At 46.9% G+C, this 18,626-nt stretch overlaps 1 protein-coding gene across 6 annotated transcripts in view; it reads left to right on the top strand.

The window, feature by feature from the left end:
• Positions 1-4,893: 4,893 nt before the first annotated feature.
• The window catches only part of PHETA2 (PH domain containing endocytic trafficking adaptor 2), a 33,034-nt gene continuing 19,301 nt past the window's right edge, over positions 4,894-18,626 (top strand). The window contains exons 1-3 of one of the 6 annotated variants that reach the window (XR_014711639.1): positions 4,894-5,350; positions 12,831-12,885; positions 14,128-14,267. Coding sequence is in view for 1 of the 6 variants with exons in the window: in XM_084628090.1 (XP_084484216.1) it covers positions 13,968-14,012; positions 14,128-14,267 (185 nt within the window). In the remaining 5 variants the exon portion in view is untranslated. Of the gene's footprint in view, positions 5,355-12,830; positions 12,886-13,922; positions 14,013-14,127; positions 14,273-18,626 lie in introns of those variants that run through there. The other 5 variants (XM_084628094.1, XM_084628092.1, XM_084628091.1 and 2 more) reach the window with 5 other exon arrangements.

Here is an 18,626-nt window from a genome sequence, read left to right on the forward strand (position 1 = left end):
CCCGCTCCCGGTGTGGGTGGGGAGCAAATCGCCCGCTTCCCGGAACCGAGGACGGGGACAGAAGAACAACGCCCTCCCCATAACCCTCCCCTTCCCGATTCTGCATTGTGGGGCCTCAGGCTGCACGATCGTCATAACCTTGAGAGAGCAGCCTGGCGGGCGGGGTTGCTGAGCCTGTGATCAGTGCCAGGGAAGAAAGGTGTTTTGTCACCCCGAAAGATGGCGATATAAAAGGGATTCAGCCTACATTTTCCCTTAGATTTTGGATTCAGTTTGCTGCGTTTCTCTGCTCTGTTTTAATGAATGTGGAAACATTTTAATAGGCTTGGTTCAGTTCCCAATAGAACTGACAAAAAAACCCACAACTGAAATAAATTAGTGTCTTGTTAAAAGTCTCAGCAGAAAGACCCAGGGCTGAGCCGCCATAGAGACAGTATTTAGCTCTTTAGAGATGGTTGTGGTTCCTAAAGGCGCTATTATTATAGTTGTAATATGGTAGAACTTAGAGACCAGGGTTCCACTGCATTAGGCCCTGTACTCACCCTGTGTCTACACACACGATCCTCCAGTGGTTACAGTTCTAACTTAGGACCTGGGAGACCCCAGGTTCAATTCTTTCCTCTGCTAGACTTTCTGTATGCTCTTGGACAAGGCCCAGATCCTCAAAGATATTTTGGTAAAAACAGTGGCAGATAGGTACCTAAGTACCTTTGAAGATCTGGGCCTTAGGCCTTGTCTACACTGCCACTGACAGCACTGAAACTTTCTTCGCTCAGGGGTGTGAAAATACAAGTTTTAGCGCTGTAAAGTGGCAGTGTAGATAGTGCTACAGCGCTGGGAGCTATTCCCCTCGTGGCGGGTTTTTTTTGCAGCGCCGGGAGAGCTCTCTCCCAGCACTGGAGCTGCGACTACACAGCCACATTAAAGCATTGTTGCGGCTGTGTAGACATGCCCTAAGTCTCTCTGTGCTTCCAGGGGTGCTGGAACAATTTTTATACTGAGGGTGCAAAGCCATTGAACCAAAGTGTAAACCTGTATGTAGGATTCATACAAGGTTCATGTGCTTGGCAACATTCAGGGCACACCCGGAGTGTTGTATAGGAGCTGTGCACACACAGCTCCTCTCAAGGGCATGAACCTTGGAATCTCGCCCAGATGACATGAACTGTGGGAAGCCTCCCAGGACTGGGCTCAAGGCCCGAGAGCAAGGAATGCGGTAGATAGAAATTGGTAAATAAGAATGTTAAACAAAGCCAGTGTATTCCTTTTATCGGTTGGAGAATGTAATGCGCGCGGGGAGAGAAAGAATAAAGGAGAGGGTGGAAAGCTGACAGGCCCAGTCCGTTGGCAGACCAGCCTGTTTGCTTGCATAAAGCTTTGTGCTATCTTGTATTTGAACCGCAACACCTGTATATAATGGGAACCACTTCAAGCCAGGGGGTACGGTAGCACCCCTAGTTCTAGCACCTATCTGTGCCTCTGTTCGCCACCTGTAAAATGGCTCTTCCCTACCTCCCGGGAATGTTGTGAAAATAGGTACTGTCCCATTGTCTGGAGTGGCTTGTGACCACATGTGCCAACCTCAGAGCAGACTGCAAAGAAGCAGGGCAGAGACCCCAAACTGGTGGTATATGCCCAAGAGGACTATCTTGCCAATCAGGGAATTTGGACTTAGTGATAGTTGGTTGCTATCCACCAAAGATCACAAAATATTCAGGTTTTTCCCAGTCCCAAGAGACCAGTCACTTAACCCTGGCTCAATTTGTACCTTAGATCTCACACCAAAGATGCTTGCAGCCAATCCTATAATAAACTAAGGATTTATTAACGAAGAAAATAAATGAGAGTTATTACAAGGTTAAAGCAGGCAGACATATATACACAAATAAGTTATAGTCTATGGTTCCAAAGGTGAGAGTTGTTGTAGTCCGTCAGCTTTGAATGTCTTTTAGGGCTAACCCAGGTTGACCCTGGGGATTTCTGCTTCTGTTTCGTAACTTTGGCCCTGTGAGAGTCCAAACAGCATAAGAGATGAGACATTTTCTTGTCAGCTATTTTTACTTCCTTCTTCCAAGTTTCAACCTGATGGGACAAGTCCTTTTGCATCTAGCCTCTTCATAGCTGCAAGGGGGCAGTTAACAAAGTCTTTGTATTGTGATGTCACACGATGGCCCATTTAGTTTTGATAAGCCTTCTTGATGGGCAGGAGATGATCCCTCCTGACTGGGTTCATAGTTTCAAAGCAAACATTTTTTTTACAGTTACAAAGCAAAAACTTATATATTACCTTATAGTATGTGATAAAGATATTATAGGTGAGATGAATGCATGCAGCAACTTACAAGCATTTCATAAAGTCTAAACACCAAACACATTGTTATAGGTCCAATATCCATTTTAAGCATACTGACACACAGGTGAACAAGACTGGTTTCCACCAATGAATTTGTCAAAACTTGGCTGAGGCCTAAAGCCTTGGCAAGAGCTGGCACCTGGTCTGCCAGCAGCACAGATACGTTAAAGACTGTGAGATGCTCAGATATCACAATAATGGCAGCCTAATAGACGAACAGATATAATAGTGACAGCCACAGCCCCAAAGATCTTACAATCAAAGTGTATAAGATCAATAAGTGGATAAAACAAAGGGGAGCAGAAGGAAATGATGGGACTACATTGGTCCTCATGAAAGACAGTGGTCACAGGAGCCAGCTATTATATTATTTTATATTATAATAGGAGTCTACCTATTGTTACAGGTGCTTGTTAGGGGATGTGTGCTGCTAAGTGCAGGGATATGAAATATGTTGTACAATCCCCATTTCACAGCTCTGTCCTGTGTTCCAACGAATATTAAAGAAATCCACATTTATTTCAGGCTTTGCCTCATCATCCACTGGCACAATACAATGATGTCAGTCTGTGATATTTTATGGCACTTATCACAACCATATCGAAGAGCCAAACAACAGTTAAAATTTGCATGTAAAAAAGTTAGCAAGGTAAAGAAACAAATGCTTCCATGAAATTATGGTGTTCCACAGCAGAAATACAATGACGTGGCACCTCCCAAGGTAGACAAATGGGATGATTGGCTACCCAGGCAAAGTTTGTTTGTTGGCAGTCTCAGCAGAGAAGCTAAGGTTCAAGAGCTATAAAGACTTAACCCCTACCTAAAGCTGTCGCCTCCTTCTTATGACAAATGGACAGACTGGCAGGCGATATCTGTGAGATGCATGCACAGCCAGTGTCTTTATCATCCCTGTTCTGCAGATAAACAGAGGGCTGCAGTCTCCAGCTCTGTCAGGCAAGCACATTTAATCAGCTCTAGAATTATTTTGAAAAAAAGCCTCAGACCCTCCCTAGATATTTTTAATTAATGTCCCTGTGCCCCTGTGCAGTTTAAAAAAATAGTTTTCTCTCTGTGCCTCAGTTTCCCCATGTAAAATGGAAACAACCATACTTACTTTCCGAACTCACAAGAGGGGCGTGAGGATTAATTTCCTGATGTTTGTAAACACCTTTGAGATCCTAATATGGAAGGCTCTAGAGAAGTGCAAAGTCTTATTATTTATTAATAAATTACCCAGATACTGTAGAGATGATGGAAGCCACAGCAGTACCTGAGACAATAATATGATGTACACATTACATACAGGTTTCAGAGTAGCAGCCGTGTTAGTCTGTATTCTCTAAAAGAAAAGGAGAACTTGTGGCACCTTAGAGACTAACCAATTTATTTGAGCATGAGCTTTCGTGAGCTACAGCTCACTTCATCAGATGCATACATTAATTCAGAAAGGGCAGAAACAGACACTGAGTCTCACATAACACTGTGCTGTGCTTGTGGTATATCTGCTGTGACTGGATTCTGATTGTTTTGTTGACGGGGGAGAGAGGACTCAAGTCCCCTGCAGGGAACCGAGTACCCCAGTCTCTAGACTTGTATAGTTAGGGTTCTTGGGTTACATGACAGAGACCAGCTACATGAACAGTGTGGTAACTGGGGAGACCGCCTGTCTTGAAATTCACAGGGTCTGATTATCAGGGGTCTGTCTCACATCCTGTGAGTCTCCATCTTCTAACAATTAAACATGGTTAGGGAACTTTCTCTCTCCATGGCCTCACAACTATTAACAAGCGTGAACCACAAAGTGTCCAGAGAAGATGGTTAAGGAGTGACGTGATTACAGTCTAAAAGTACCTACATTGGGAACAAATATTTGGTAATGGGCTCAGTCTAGCAGAGACAGGTATAACATGATCCAATGTCTGGAAGTTGAAGCTAGACACATTCAAACTGGAAATGAGGTATAAGTTTTTTTAACAATGAGGGTAATTGACCAGTGGAACAATTAACCAAGGGTTGTGGTGGATTCTCCATTACTAGCAATTTTAAAATCAAGTTTGGATGTTTGTCTAAAAAATATGCTTTAGGAATTATTTTAGGGAAGATGTATGGCCTGTGTTATATAGAATCATCAGACTAGTAGATGATCACAATGGTCCCTTCTGGCCTTGGAATCTATGAATAAGTTTCTAAAGTTCAGATGCTTAATTAGACTGGAACCCTCACAAGGTTCGGGTGATTTCGGGCACTTCTCTAGCAGCCAAACATAGTTGGAGTGCTGGGCTTTGCCTCCTTGGGAACTCCTGGTGTAGAACCATCCTCTTTCTAACTTTCCCTCCTCGGCACACCCACTACGCTGGCCCTTCATATAGCTCTGTGCCAAGAGGGGAGCCCCCTCTATGCCAGGCGTATCCTTCAGAGCCGGCTCCACCCTCTACGTGGCCCCTTTATGGCAGTGGAGCATCATAAAAGAGCCACCATGCAGTGGGGAATTGGCCTTGTCTAGTATTCTTAGACAGCAGGATCAGGCAGCTCTGCAGTTAACCAGCAGGGGGTGGGGTTTTATGCAGCCGGGGCACAGCTGTGCGCATTCGAAAGCAAGACGAGAAAATGCCTTTTTAACGCCATTGAAATACACGGGAGTGGAAGGTGGGGAAAGGACCGTTGCTTTGTGACACCACCCCACTGGGTGGATCCACTCTAGGGACTGCCCCACCGACCTAGGGACAGTGCCTGTGGAGTCCCGGCTAGTCACTTTTCCCCTCTCTCCAGCTGAACTGGGTGCAAGTTTGCCTCATGGCTGCAGGACCAAACAACACGCACAGCAGGAGCCCGCCGTAAAACCGCAGCCGACTCTGGAGTTAGCGGGGACGGGGAGGCTCGAAGGACCGTCAGGGTTTTGTACCGGGGCGGCCCCGAGCGGCGGCCCCAACTCGTAACTTGGAGCGGGCCGAGCCGAGCCGAGCCGGGCGGGCAGGGGGACGGGCTTTGCCGGCGGCGGTGAGTAAGTAAGACACCGGGGCGGCCCGCAGGCCCGGGGCCACTGGCGCGGGGGGAGAGGGACAGCGAGCCGGCCAGAGCGGCCGTGCTGCTGCGATTCCTCCTCCCAAGCCAGCTGGGCGAGCGCAGGGGCGCTCCAGCAGCCAGCCGCCCCGGGGCGGGAGCGCGCCAGCCTGGGGCCAGTGGCCGGCGTGAAATGCCTCCGTTCAGTCCCCAAAGGGCGGGGGTTCCAGGAAAGGCCGGTGGGGAGGAGCACAGCGCCCCCCCCCCCGTTAGGAGTAGAGGGAAACCTTCCCCCCCCCCCCAACAGCTTGGGCTAATACAGCCCTTCCTGCTTCGATCAGGCGTAGTCACTGGCTGGGGGGATTGGCGTCACAATTGGCCCTAGTTGGGGGGCGTATACTCCCCCCCCCCCCCCCCGCAATGCTGGCAGTCTCAGCAAAGAGCTCGAGGTCTGGGTGTCCTGGAATCTCCCAAACAGGAGGCCCTAGTACAGCAGGCTCCCAGGATGAAATCCACTGAAGTCAGTGACAAAACTCCTGCTGACTGCAGTGGTGCCAGGAGGGTTTCAGAATCTACTTCCTCTGCTGGACGGCATCGGACCTGTTGCTGCCTGACATTTTGATTAAAAAAACGAGAGTGGTGGGATTTAAGGTGGCCCACACTAAGTGGCTCACTGATAGGTCTCCAAATGCAAGTGTAGATGGGAAATCGTCATCAAGTGGGTGTGTTTCTAGTGGGGTCCCCCAGGGATCAGTTCTGGGCTCTACACCAGGAGTTCTCAATCTTTTTCTTCCTGAGGGCCCCCCCCCCCCAAACAAGCTATAAAAACTCCACGGCCCACCTGTGCCACCACAACTGCTTTTCTGCATATAAAAGTTCAGGACAGCATTAGGGGGTAGCCAGCAGGGCAATTCTTGGGGCCCTACGCTATGTTGCTTGGGCTTCAGCTTCAGCCCTGGATGGTGGGACTCGGGCTCAGGGTTGGGCTTTCTGCCCTGGGCCCCATAATGTCTAATGCCAGCCCTTCTTGGCTGACCCCCTGAAACCTGCTTGTGGCCCTCTGGGGTACACTGGGCCCTTGGTTGAGAATTGCTGCCCTATGCTATTTAACACCTTTATCAATAACCTGGAAGAAAACATAAACTCATCACTGATAAAGTTTGCAGATGACCCAAAAATTCAGGAAGTAGCAGGTAACGAAGAGGACAGGGTAGAAGCAAATAATGAAGAGAACTAGATCGCTTGGTAAACTGGATGCAAGCAAACAATATGAATTTGATTACAGTTAAATGTACATATACAAGTAGGAACAAAGAGTATAGACCATAGAGGAAACAGTGACTCTGAAAAAGATTTGAGGGTGGCGATGGATAATCAGCTGAACATGAGTTCCCAGTGTGACACTGTGGCCAAAAGAGTTAACGTGAGCCTGGGATACATAGAGAAGCAAATCTCAAGGAGGAGCAGAGAGGTTATTTTGCCTTTGTATTTGCCTTCGTATTCTGCTGGAATACTGTGCTCAGTTCTGGTGTCCACAATTCAAGAAGGATATTGGTAAATTGGAGAGGGGTTAGAGTAGAACCACAAGAATGAGCAAAGGATTAGAAAACAGGCCTTATAGTGACAGACTCAAAGAGCTCAATCTATTTAGTTTAAAAAGGAGAAGATTAAGGGGAGACTTAAGAACAAAAGAATGGCCATACTGGGTAAGATTAATAGTCCATCTAGCCCCGCATCCGACAGCAACTGACGCCAGATGCGTCGGAGAGAATGAACAGAACAGAGGTAATTATCAAGTTATCCATCCCCTGTTCTCCAGTCTCACCTTCTGGCAGTTGGAAGCTTAGGGACACCCAGAGCATGAGGTTTTGACCCTAACCATTTTAACTAATAGCGATTGATAGACCTATCCTCCATGAACTTATCTAATTCTTTTTTGAACCCAGTTATACTTTTGGCCTTCACAACATCCTCTGGCAATGAGTTCCACGGGTTGACTGTGCATTATGTGAAGAAGTACTGCCTTTTGTTTCTTTCAAATCTGCTGCCTATTAATTTCATCAGGTGATCCCTGGTTCTTGTGTTACGTGAAGGGGTAAATAACACTCCCTTCTCCACACTATGCATGATTTTATAGACCTCAATCATATTGCCCCTCTTTTCCAAGATGAACAGTCCCAATCTTTGAAATCTTTCCTCATATGGGAAGCTGTTCCATATCCCTAATCATTCTTGTTGCCTTTCTCTGTACTTTTTCCAATTCTAATATATCTTTTTTTGAGATAAGGTAACCAGAACTTCATGAATTATTTAGGATGTGGGAGTACCATGGATTTCTATAGTGGCATTATGATATATTCTGGATTATTATTCAACCCTTTCCTAATGGTTCCCAACATTCTGTTTGCTTTTTTGACTCCCACTGCACACTGAGTGGATGTTGTCAGAGAACTGTCCATGATGACTCCCAAGATCTCTTTCTTGAGTGGTAACAGCTAATTTAGATCCCATCATTTTGCGTGTATAGCTGGAATTATGTTTTCCGGTGTGCATTTCTTTGCATTTATCAACATTTAATTTTATCGGCCATTTTATTGCTCGGTCACCCAGTTTTGTGAGATCCCTGTGTAACTTTTTGTGGTCTGCTTTGGACTTAACCATCTTCAGTAATTTTGTATCATCTGAAAAGTTGGCCACCCCACCATTTTCCAATTTATTTGTGAGTAAGTTAAATAGTACTGGTCCCACTGCTGATCCTTGAGGGATTCTGCTATTTACCTCTCTCCATTGTGAAAATTGACCATTTTCCCTACCCTTTGTTTCCTGTATTTTAACCAGTTACTGATGTATGAGAGGACCTTCCCTCTTATTCCATGACTGCTTATTTTGCTCAAGAGCCTTTGGTGTAGACCTTGTCCCAGGCTTTCTGAAAGTCCAAGTACACTGTCTCGACTGGATCACCTTTTCCACATGTTTGTTGACCCCCCCTCCCCCCAAAGAATTGTAACATGCATGATTTCCCTTTTCAAAAGCCGTGTTGACTCTTCCCCAACATATCATGTTCTTCTATATGTCTGATAATTCTGTTCTTTACTAGAGTTTCAACTGATTTGCCTGGTACTGAAGTTAGTCTTACCAGCCTGTAATTGCCAGGATTGCCACTGGAGCCTTTTAAAAAATTCATTGTTAACATGAGCTGTCTGGTACAGAAGCTGATTTAAGTGATAGGTTACATACCACAGTTAGTAGTTCTGCAATTTCCTATTTGAGTTCCTTCAGAACTCTTGGGTGAATACAATCTGGTCCTGGTGACTTATTACAGTTAATCAGTTTGTTCCAAAACCTCTTCTACTGACACCTCAATCTGGGACAGTTCTTCAGATTTGTCACATAAAAAGAATGGCTCAGGTGTGGGAATCTCTCTCTCATTTTCTATAGTGAAGACTGATGCAAAGAATTCATTTAGCTTCTCCTTTAGCATGGTGATTGTCCAGTGACCCCACTGATTGTTTGGCAGGCTTCCTGATTCTGATGTACTTAAAAAAAAAAATTGGTGTTAGTTTTCGTGTCTTTTGCTAGTTGCTCTTCATATTCTTTTTGAATCACGGACTTGATTACAGTGTAAAAGTATCTACATGGGGAACAAATAATTAATAAGGAGCTCTTCAATCTAACAGAAAAAAATATAACATGATGCCTTGGCTGGAAGTTGAAGATAGACACATTCAGACTGGAAATAAGGTGTACATTTTTAATAGTGAGAGTAATTAATCATTGGAATAATTTACCAAGGTGGAATCTCCATTGGTGACCATTTTAAAGTCACAGTTGGATGTTTTTTACTAAAAGATCTGCTCTAGGAATTATTTTGGGAAGTTTTTTGGCCTGTGTTATACAGGAGTCTGATCACAATTGTCGCTTGTGGCCTCAGAATCTATGAACCCCTGCACTGGAAATCCAGTGCTTTTCGCCAGCACTAAATTAACTTAAAAATTCTAATTAGCTAGAACTGTGTTTACACCTGACGGTCTTCTCCTTGTTAAGGTGCCTAACCCCACAGTGGTGTCTGAATAACAGATTTGTGACATTACAGTTGTCGTTATAGCTACAGATTGCATAGTGGCACAAACTCTGGATCTAAGCTGTGATGCAGAGTGGTAGCAGGAAAAGGTCTCATTCTGGCTCTAAATCTTCAACAGCAGCAGGGGAAATTAGAAATGAACTGCTTTTAGGAGAAAGGATGGTCGCTGGCCTCAAGTTACTTTGTGAAAATCTCTCCTTGAAAGGCTCCTAGAAAAGAGGCAGGAAAAGTGGGAAATGTATGCATCAGAGAGGAATGTACAGTGACCTCCGAGTGCAGTGTGGGTGCTTGAGGGAAGTGGGCATTCGGGGCACGGGCAGTGCATGTGATGGTTTGTGTGTTTGGAAGTGCGGAGCCGAACACACTGGTTTGTTGTAGGGTGGCTATGGGGCGTTGGACACTCTATGCAGGTTTGTTAGTGAACGAATGCTCATGAGTGCTGGGGCTTTGCACACCAAGGGCTCTGAGTGAGTATAGGAATTCCTTGTGGTTCTGTGTTGTAGGAATGATTGTGCGCATGGCAGCTGCATGCCATGATCTCTTGTTTCAGCAGCATGAGGGCTTGGGTAGTAGGCGGTGGTTTGTGTCATGCTGTCTGGAGTGGCAGGGCAGACTATCAAAAACAGGATAGATAGCCCAAACTGGGGGTAGGTTCTATAATTAGCTTTCACCAAGCCAGTGACGAATGTGAACCCCTGGATCACTGTAACAGTCTGACCATGGAGTCACAGATGACAGTTCCCTTAGATTCTCAGGTTTATCTTGCCATCCAGGGAAGCTGGACTTAGTGATAAATGGTCACTTACACCAGGGGTTCTCAACCCTTTTCTTTCTGAACCCTCCCCTCCTCCCCCCCAACATGCTAGAAAAACTCCACTGCCCACCTGTGCCACAAAAACTGTTTTTCTGCATATAAAAGTGAGGGCCTACATTAGGGTGTAGCAAGCAGGGAAATTGCCCATAGCCCCACACCGAAGCCGCCCAGGCTTCGCCTTCGGCCCGGGTGGCAGGGCTCGGGGCAGCGTAGCTTTGGCTTTCTTCCTGGACCCCAGAGAGTCTAATGCCGGCCCTGCTTGGCAGACCCCCAGAAACATGCTCGGGGCCTTCCAGGAGGCCTCGGACCCCTGGTTGAGAACTGCTGAGTTACACCAAAAAATCACAAAATGTTCAGGTTGCTCCCATTCCCAAGAGACGAGTCACCTACCCCAGATCACCTGGTACCCTAGACAAAGTTTAGTACAGGATTGGCTGCAGGCATTGCCTATCTAAAGGTTTATAAACTAGGAAAAAGAAATGAGAGAGTTATTTATAGGTTAAAGCAAGCAAACGTGCACATAAATTTGTTGCAATCTAAATCCTAAGAGTGACAGAGTTGTAGAGATCTGTCAATTCAAAATGTCTTTCAGGACAGATCCACCCAGGGGTAGACCCTGGGATCTCTGGCTTCAGTTTAGTGTCTCTGGCCTTGTGAGAGTTCAAAAAGAAAAGAGATGGAACATTTTTCCCGTGACTTTATTTTATTTCCTTCATTCAGCCTCCAAGACCGTAAAAGACAAGCTTTCTTGCTCAAAGCATTTCCAAGGCGCAATAGGGCCATTCACCAGTTCTTTCTATTGCAATGTTCCTTGATGGCCCACCTGATGTTGATGGTTCTTCTGGACGGGTGGGGGGAAACACTCTTCCCATCTCAGTTCACAAGTTTAGAGCAAACATTTTCAAAGTTACAAAGCAAAACGTACACATTTCCTTACAGCCTGGAATAGAGACATTACAGATAAGATTAATGCGTGCAGCAATTTACATACATTCTATACAGTCTAAACACTAAATACGTTCTTCGTGGACTGATACCTAATTTGAGCAACACTAAGGACTTGTCTTCAGTTACAGCGCTGCACTGGTGCAGCTGTGCCACTATAACACTTGGTGAAGACACTATCTATGCTGACGGCTTCTCCTGTTGGCGTAGGTACTCAGAGAGGTGGTAGCTATGGCAGTGGAAGAAGCCCTCCCATCAACACAGTGCTGTCGACATTGGGGATTAGGTCGGTATAACTATGTCACTCAGGGGTGTGAATTTTCCACACTGCTGAGCAACATAGTTATACAGACCGAAGTTTGTAGTGTAGACCAGAACTAACAGACTGAAATGAACTGGTCTGGTCTCCAGCCATGAGTTTGTCAGTTCTTAGCTAATGGCTGCAGCCTTGGCAAGAGCTGGCACCTAGCCTGCCAGCGTCACAATTTGTTACCGTAGGATCATTTGGAACAACTAGGCTGAAGGCTGTGTAGTTGTGTCGGTCCAGGGTGTTAGAGAGACAAGGTGGGTGAGGTAATGTCTTTTATTGGACCAACTTCTGTTGGTGAGAGAGACAAGCTTCTCTGTGCAAGCTCAAAAGCTTGTGTCTCTCACCAACAGAAGGGTGTCCAATAAAAGACATTACCTCACCCACCTTGTCTCTTTAATAGGTTGAAGGCATTCGTTTGTGGGGCTGTTTATGAGCAGCGGGGCTGCGTGCGCTAGTCCGGTTATTGTAGAGTCCTCAGAAGTGAGCACTAGTTTGCTGTTGGGTCATTTTGTGGGCTGTTCTGCAAGAGCTGGTAGCTGGGTTGCATGTGCTGATTGGTTGTCATTAAGGCTGTAGGTTCTGTATTTCTATCTTGGGTACTTATGTGCCCCCCCCCCCATTACTGTAGTACGGGAGCACTTCGCAATCTTTTAATGTGTGGTTTTTAGACATTAGGTTTGATGCATGAATTCTTGTGCTATATGGTGGATGAATTTGGACCAATTTTTAGAGATCGCAGTCCAGTCATGGCATCTTTAGTATCCTCTGAAACATTGTCCCTTTTTAAAGCTTGTCAGTATCTTTGCTCTACGTTGGAGCTCTGAGCACATGTATCTGCAGCCTCCTTCAAACAAAGCTCTGATTTTTCTTTATAGAATCTTTAAAAGTTGTGGGCTTTGGCTACAGGCTGGCGACCACCCACACAGAGAGCCTAGTTCTGAGGCCCTTGAAGTCAACGTGATGTGCACCATCATTGATTATTTTCATTGTTAATCTTGTTTTAAGAACAGAGGACCTGATTCTTTGTTGTTGTTCACTGGCATCAAACCAGTGTACCTCAACTAACATTAATAGACAGGCACAAAACTAATAGGCCAGATCCTCAGCTGGTATACACTGGCATAGCTCCATTGACTTTGATGGAGTTATGATCGTTTATACCAGCTGAGAATCTGGCCTAATGTATTTACTTTGCTGTTCATTTATTGTACATTTATTTTCCCTTTTGTGCATGGAAATTCTCCCTCTCCCCCCTTCCTTTTACATTTTCACTTCTCTGGGAAGAGAGTATTGAAACCACAAATCTTCCCTTTCTGTGTCTCCACAGTTGCATTTGGAATCATGGGCTTAGAAAACTGGCTGATCCTGCTAGCCACCTAGAGGTAACCACATCCTTTATGTGAACAAGATGATTGTTCTTTTTGTGTCTGTAACAGCAAAAAGGTGCCAGGCCATTTGCAGACAAATAAAAACAAAGTCCCTGCACAATATGGGATTTTTCCTCTATGGCTCAGCCTCCTGTATAAATGCCTCTCTGCTGTTGGGAATGGAGACCCTTGAAGAGTTAAGGGTGTTGATTTGTGAATGGTCAGGGGTTGAAGAAAATGCAGAGAGATTCTAGTGCCTGTATTATGAGCAAGAGTGGGGATATACTCTAAGGAGGTCCCTTGTACAAAATCCAAGAGCAGGAGTAAATGCTGAATTCGGTGAAGGGGTATCACCAGCGTTTATTTCCAGTGTTCTCAGATATATAGTAGGTGACATGGAGGGCTTCAGGACATTGTGGGAGGGTAGTGGAGACTTTTTGTGTGTTAATGTATTCCAGTGGCACCCACGATTTATGTGCTCTCTGAACACCCTAAACCAGGGCCTGATTGCCAGCTCACTTACACTGGTCAATGGAATCACTTCCAACTGAAGTGAGAGGAGAAATGGGCCCTGTGTCCCTGCCGGAAGAGCACAGCCTAGGGAGGACCACTTTGGAATATTGGGGGGCGGGGGAGGGGTATTTTATAGTCTAATTGACAGGGCAGGAATGTAGGAGGAGGGGAATCCTGAATGCTGATTGGGTGGAGGTGAAGATCATGGTTTATAATCCAGTTCATCCCTCTTGTTTTGTGCATTTCTTTGTCCTAAATTTTAGCTGGAGAACACATGCCAGCAGGCTGGAAAAGTAAAAGGATCGTTCTCATAACATTGTTATGTATGATCCACTGTATACTGTGTGTTGGATTGCACAGTACAGGGTGCAGATGGTAAACGGAAATGCTTCTGTAAACAAAAAAAGCTGTTCAGAATCCAGAATCTATTTCCAGCCTCGAGAATTAGGTTGCATGTATATATTTCAAAGGAAAACAGTTTAAAATCCATTCTTCTGTCAGCTACTGGCAGTATTGGGCCACACAAGGCTGGATTGGGCTCCAGTTCAGTGTTTCTATCTAGACTGGAATGCCCTTTCCACCCAATGGCTGAATGTCTGAGCTCGGCAGGCGCTGACAGTGTGGTTCAGGTAATCTTGTTGAACGTGTGCTCAGCCCTGTCATTAGTGTGAACTCTGCTCAGGTTCATTCTGTTGACTTTATGATGGGGAATGTATATTTGAGTGATGTGACCTTGTGTTTCAGTTCCAAGGTGCCCTGGTCTCTGTCTTCAGTACTTTCCCCTCTGACTGGACGTGGGGAACAGAAGGATGGAGCACTGTGGACCCTTGTCAAAGAGGCAGCCTGTTCAGGGCCAGTGAACTGCAGTCTGACCATCATAGCTGGTAAGGTATGGTATCTCCTTGCCCCCATTCCCGATCCTGTCCACGTTCTGGGCAAGCTAGGCTTCTGCATAGAAGGAAGGGGACTGGACTGAGGGCTGCTGCTGGTCTTGTAGGTGACAAGTGGGAGGGCAGGGAAAGCATTTACTGCAGAGGGGAGGTAACAGACATTGCTCAGTTTGAAAGATGCCTTCTGTTTATCCTGTCCCATAATACTAGAGTAAGAGAGCATTTGGCAGCATTAAGAGACAACTGATGTAAAAGGAATAAAGGGAAAACACCTCTTAAGTGACACACAATTAATCTGTGGAATTCACTGCTGCAGGATATTGAAGTAAATAGTGAAATTCACAAAAATTTAAAGAAGTAATAATTTATTTGAATAAAACAGAATAAGAGGCCACAAATCTTCAGCTGGTGTAAATTGGCATAGCTCCACTGACTTCAGAGGAGTTGTGCTTTTTTTATGTTAGTTGATGATCTGGCCCAACATCTGCAATGACACTTAGATTAAACATTGTACAATAGACCTCAAGATGATCATTTGCTGGAATCAGGATGAAGTTTCTCCCCATGGTCTAGTACTGCTTTGTAAGGTGCAGTGTTGGGGGTTTACACCTTCCTCTTCAATATTAATTAGTGGCTGCTACCTGAGAAGATTGGACAGTGCACTAACTGGCTTAATAGTCTGTTCCAAAGCAGGAGTTGTGTTAAGGAAAGGTTAGCATATGTGACTTGTGACGGGGCAAGGCCAGATGGCTATAGAAAAGTAGTGGGAGATAGATATATCTAGCTCCAGGCTAAACAAATCCCTGGTACCAGGTTAAGTGAAATGGGCTGCTCCAGGTCAGTGAAGACACCTGGGGCCAATTAAGAACTTTCCAGAAGGCAGGGAGAATGCTAGATTGATTGGGACACCTGAAGCCAATCAGGGGCTGGCTGAAACTAGATAAAAACCTCCCAGTCAGTCAGGTGGGTATGCATGTCAGGAGCTGTGGGAGGAAGTTGCGCTGTTGGAGAGGCTGAGTAGTACACACCATATCAGGCACAAGGAAGGAGGCCCTGAGGTAAGGGTGAAGTGGAGCTTGAGGAAGTGAGGGCTGCTGTGGGGGAAGTAGCCCAGGGAATTGTACATGTCATGTTTCTAAAAGGTCAGCTACCATAGCTGATACTATTAGGGTCCCTGGGCTGGAGCCCGGAGTAGAGGGTGGGTCCGGACTTCCTGCCCCCCCCCTTTGCCCCCTGATTAATCACTGAGACTAGGAGACAACAGAAACTGTGCAAGGAAGGATAACTTCTCCTCACCTCCCTTGCTGGCTTATGATGAAAATGGCTCAGTAGACTGTGACCCTTGTCTCTAGAGAAAGAAGGGTTACGGGGAGGGTTACAGTGAGCCTCTGAGGCTAGCGAAATCTGCCAGGAAACACTGGACCCATGGAGGCAAGGACAGAGCTTTGTCACAACTGGTGTCAGGAGTGGGACTTCGTTCACAGCGTGGCGGAAGACAGAAGTTTTGAAAAGGAAAAAGTGCACTGGGGTTTTGGATTTTTTTTGTTTTTGTTTTTGTTTGTTTGCTGTGTACCACAATGGAGGAGGTGGTAAGAGCCATGGCAGCCCAGCAGGAGGCCACCCGGGTTCAGGCAATGGCACAACAGGAGTCTATGCGGCTACAGCAGGAAACCAATCAATTATTGATGAGCCAGGCAACCCAAGAGCGTGCCCTCTTGAGAGACGTGGTGGACCAGCTGAAGATCCTCACCACCCAGGCCCGGGGGTCTGATGGGACGCAAACCCTGAGGGCCACTGGTTATCTGCCAAAGATGACATCAGGAGGTGACGTAGAGGCATATCTCCTCTCATTCGAAAGGACTGCTCAGCGTGAGGCATGGCCCCAGGAGCAGTGGGCCAGTATTCTCGCCCCTTTTTTGTGTGGAGAGGCCTAGAAGGCCAACTTTGACTTGTCTGCCACGGATTCCACTGACTATGCCCATCTGAAGGCAGAGATCCTAGCACAATCAGGGGTAACGGCAGCGGTAAGGGCCCAGAGGTTCCATGAATGGAAATACCAGGAGAACAAACCCCCGAGGTCCCAGCTATTCAACCTCATACACCTCACATGGAAGTGGTTACAGTCCGAGGTGTGCAGGCTGGAGGAGATTTTGGAGACCCTGGTCATGGACCATTACATGTGGGGACTGCCGCCAGATCTCCGCAAATGGGTAGGCCAGAACGATCCGTCCACGTCCGATGAGATGATCACACTGGTAGAAAGACGGATGACAGCCAGGGAACTGACCCAACTACCCAAGGAAGGCCCCTTTCGAAGCAAGCACCCGACCCCAACCCTGGAATGTTGGGGAGTCCTAGGTGGAAGAAGGGGGGGAGGTTGAAAACCAGCGGGGACCCCAGAAGGAAGGGATTGGCCTGAGTGGGGGGTACCCCAGGACTAAACCCCCTAACCCCTGGGATAGGGGAATGATTAAAAGCAATTATAGATGTTATGCATGTGGGGAGTGGGGACACATAGCAGCACAGTGTCACAGCACCGAGGAGCCTATGCAATGTAACTTGGGGGATTGGGAGGTCCCATGCTCCCTTATCCACCTCACAGGGGTCACATTAGCCCCGCATAATTGGCCAGTGAGGATAAATGGAGCAGAGACTACAGCGCTTGTGGACTCTGGGAGTGCTATCACCCTCATATCAGGTAAGCTGGTAAAAAATAGTCGGCTGCTACAAGCCAAACACGTAGCAGTGACGTGCATGCATGGGGCCGTGAGCCATTACCCCACCATCCCAGTGGAGATAGAGGTTCAGGGAAACCTCATTGAGGTGACCGTGGGCGTAGTTCCTAAACTCCTATATCCTGTAGTCATTGGGAGTGACTATCCAGGGTTTGATAATTTACTCTCCCCGGAGAGGCTGGAGGGAGGTGGGGACCCTGAGGACAGCGACTCGTCACTGGGGGAATGTCAACCCCCAATGTTCGCTGAGATTTCTCAGGATCTGTTCTCCCTCCCCCGAAAGACCCAGAAGACAAAAAAAGAGAGGAAGGCCGTGAAGGCCTTGGGAACCCAGATCCTGACCCAGGGCCAGAAGACCTCCCTAGTAAGCAGATGGATGCGAGCAGCCAACAGAGAAACTTCCACCACAGAAGGTGAGCCAGAAGCTGCCCCCAGCCATGACGGCGGTGAGCCGTTGGAAGAAGCAGAAGCCGGCCCCTGGGAGTTTGGGCAGGTTAGTCCCGGGAGAGAGACTTTTGGGTGGGACCAGGCGGAGGACCCCAGATATGATAACGCCAGGAAAGAGGTGGCCGAGATAGATGGATGGGAAGGTCCGGGGTCCCAGACCTTACTTTATAGTGAAGAAAGATCTCCTGTGCCATGTGGTGCAAATGCAGGAGCAAGAGATACAACTTCTGGTGCCACGTGCCACGAAAACATCAAAAAGCCATATTGAGTCTCGCCCACAGTCACCTGTTTGGAGCACACCTAGGGGTAGAGAAAACCCAGGCACGGATCCTGCGGAGGTTCTTCTGGCCAGGAGTACATGAAGATGTCCGGCGATACTGCACCTCTTGTCTGGAGTGTCAGTTACATAACCCTCGCCCACACTTGCGGGCTCCTTTGATACCTCTTCCAATAATAGAGGTTCCTTTCAAACAGATAGCCATGGATCTGGTAGGGCCCCTAGAGAAGACAGCTCGGGGCCACCAATATGTGCTTGTTGTACTGGACTATGCAACCCGGTACCCGGAAGCTGTTCCCCTGCGCAACACAGCTTCCAAGACAATAGCTAAGGAGCTAGTACAGATCTTTGCCCGGGTTGGGCTACCCAAGGAGATATTGACTGATTAAGGGACACCTTTCATGTCCAAGTTGATGAAAGATCTCTGTTCATTGCTCCATGTACAAGCCCTACAGACCTCTGTATACCACCCGCAAACAGATGGCCTTGTGGAAAGGTTCAATAGGACCCTCAAGGCCATGATCCGGAAAGTGGTGAGCCAGGATGGGAAAGACTGGGATACCCTATTGCCTTACCTCATGTTTACCATCCGGGAGGTTCCACAAGCCTCCACAGGTTTCTCTCCATTCGAACTACTATATGGGCGCCACCCTCGGGGCATATTGGATATAGCCAGAGAAGCCTGGGAAGAGGAGCCAAATCCCAGAAGGAACATAGTTGAGCGTGTACTGCAGATGAGAGATCGGATAGCCTGAGTTACACCCATTGTACGGGAACACTTGGAGAGAGCACAGGAGACCCAACAAACCCATTATAACCACCAAGCGAAGCTTTGACGGTTCCAACCAGGGGACCGGGTGATGGTACTGGTGACCACAGCAGAAAGTAAACTGT

The sequence above is a fragment of the Lepidochelys olivacea genome, assembly GCF_965140295.1.
Source record: "Lepidochelys olivacea isolate rLepOli2 genome assembly, chromosome: 1".
Lineage (NCBI taxonomy): Eukaryota > Metazoa > Chordata > Testudines > Cheloniidae > Lepidochelys > Lepidochelys olivacea.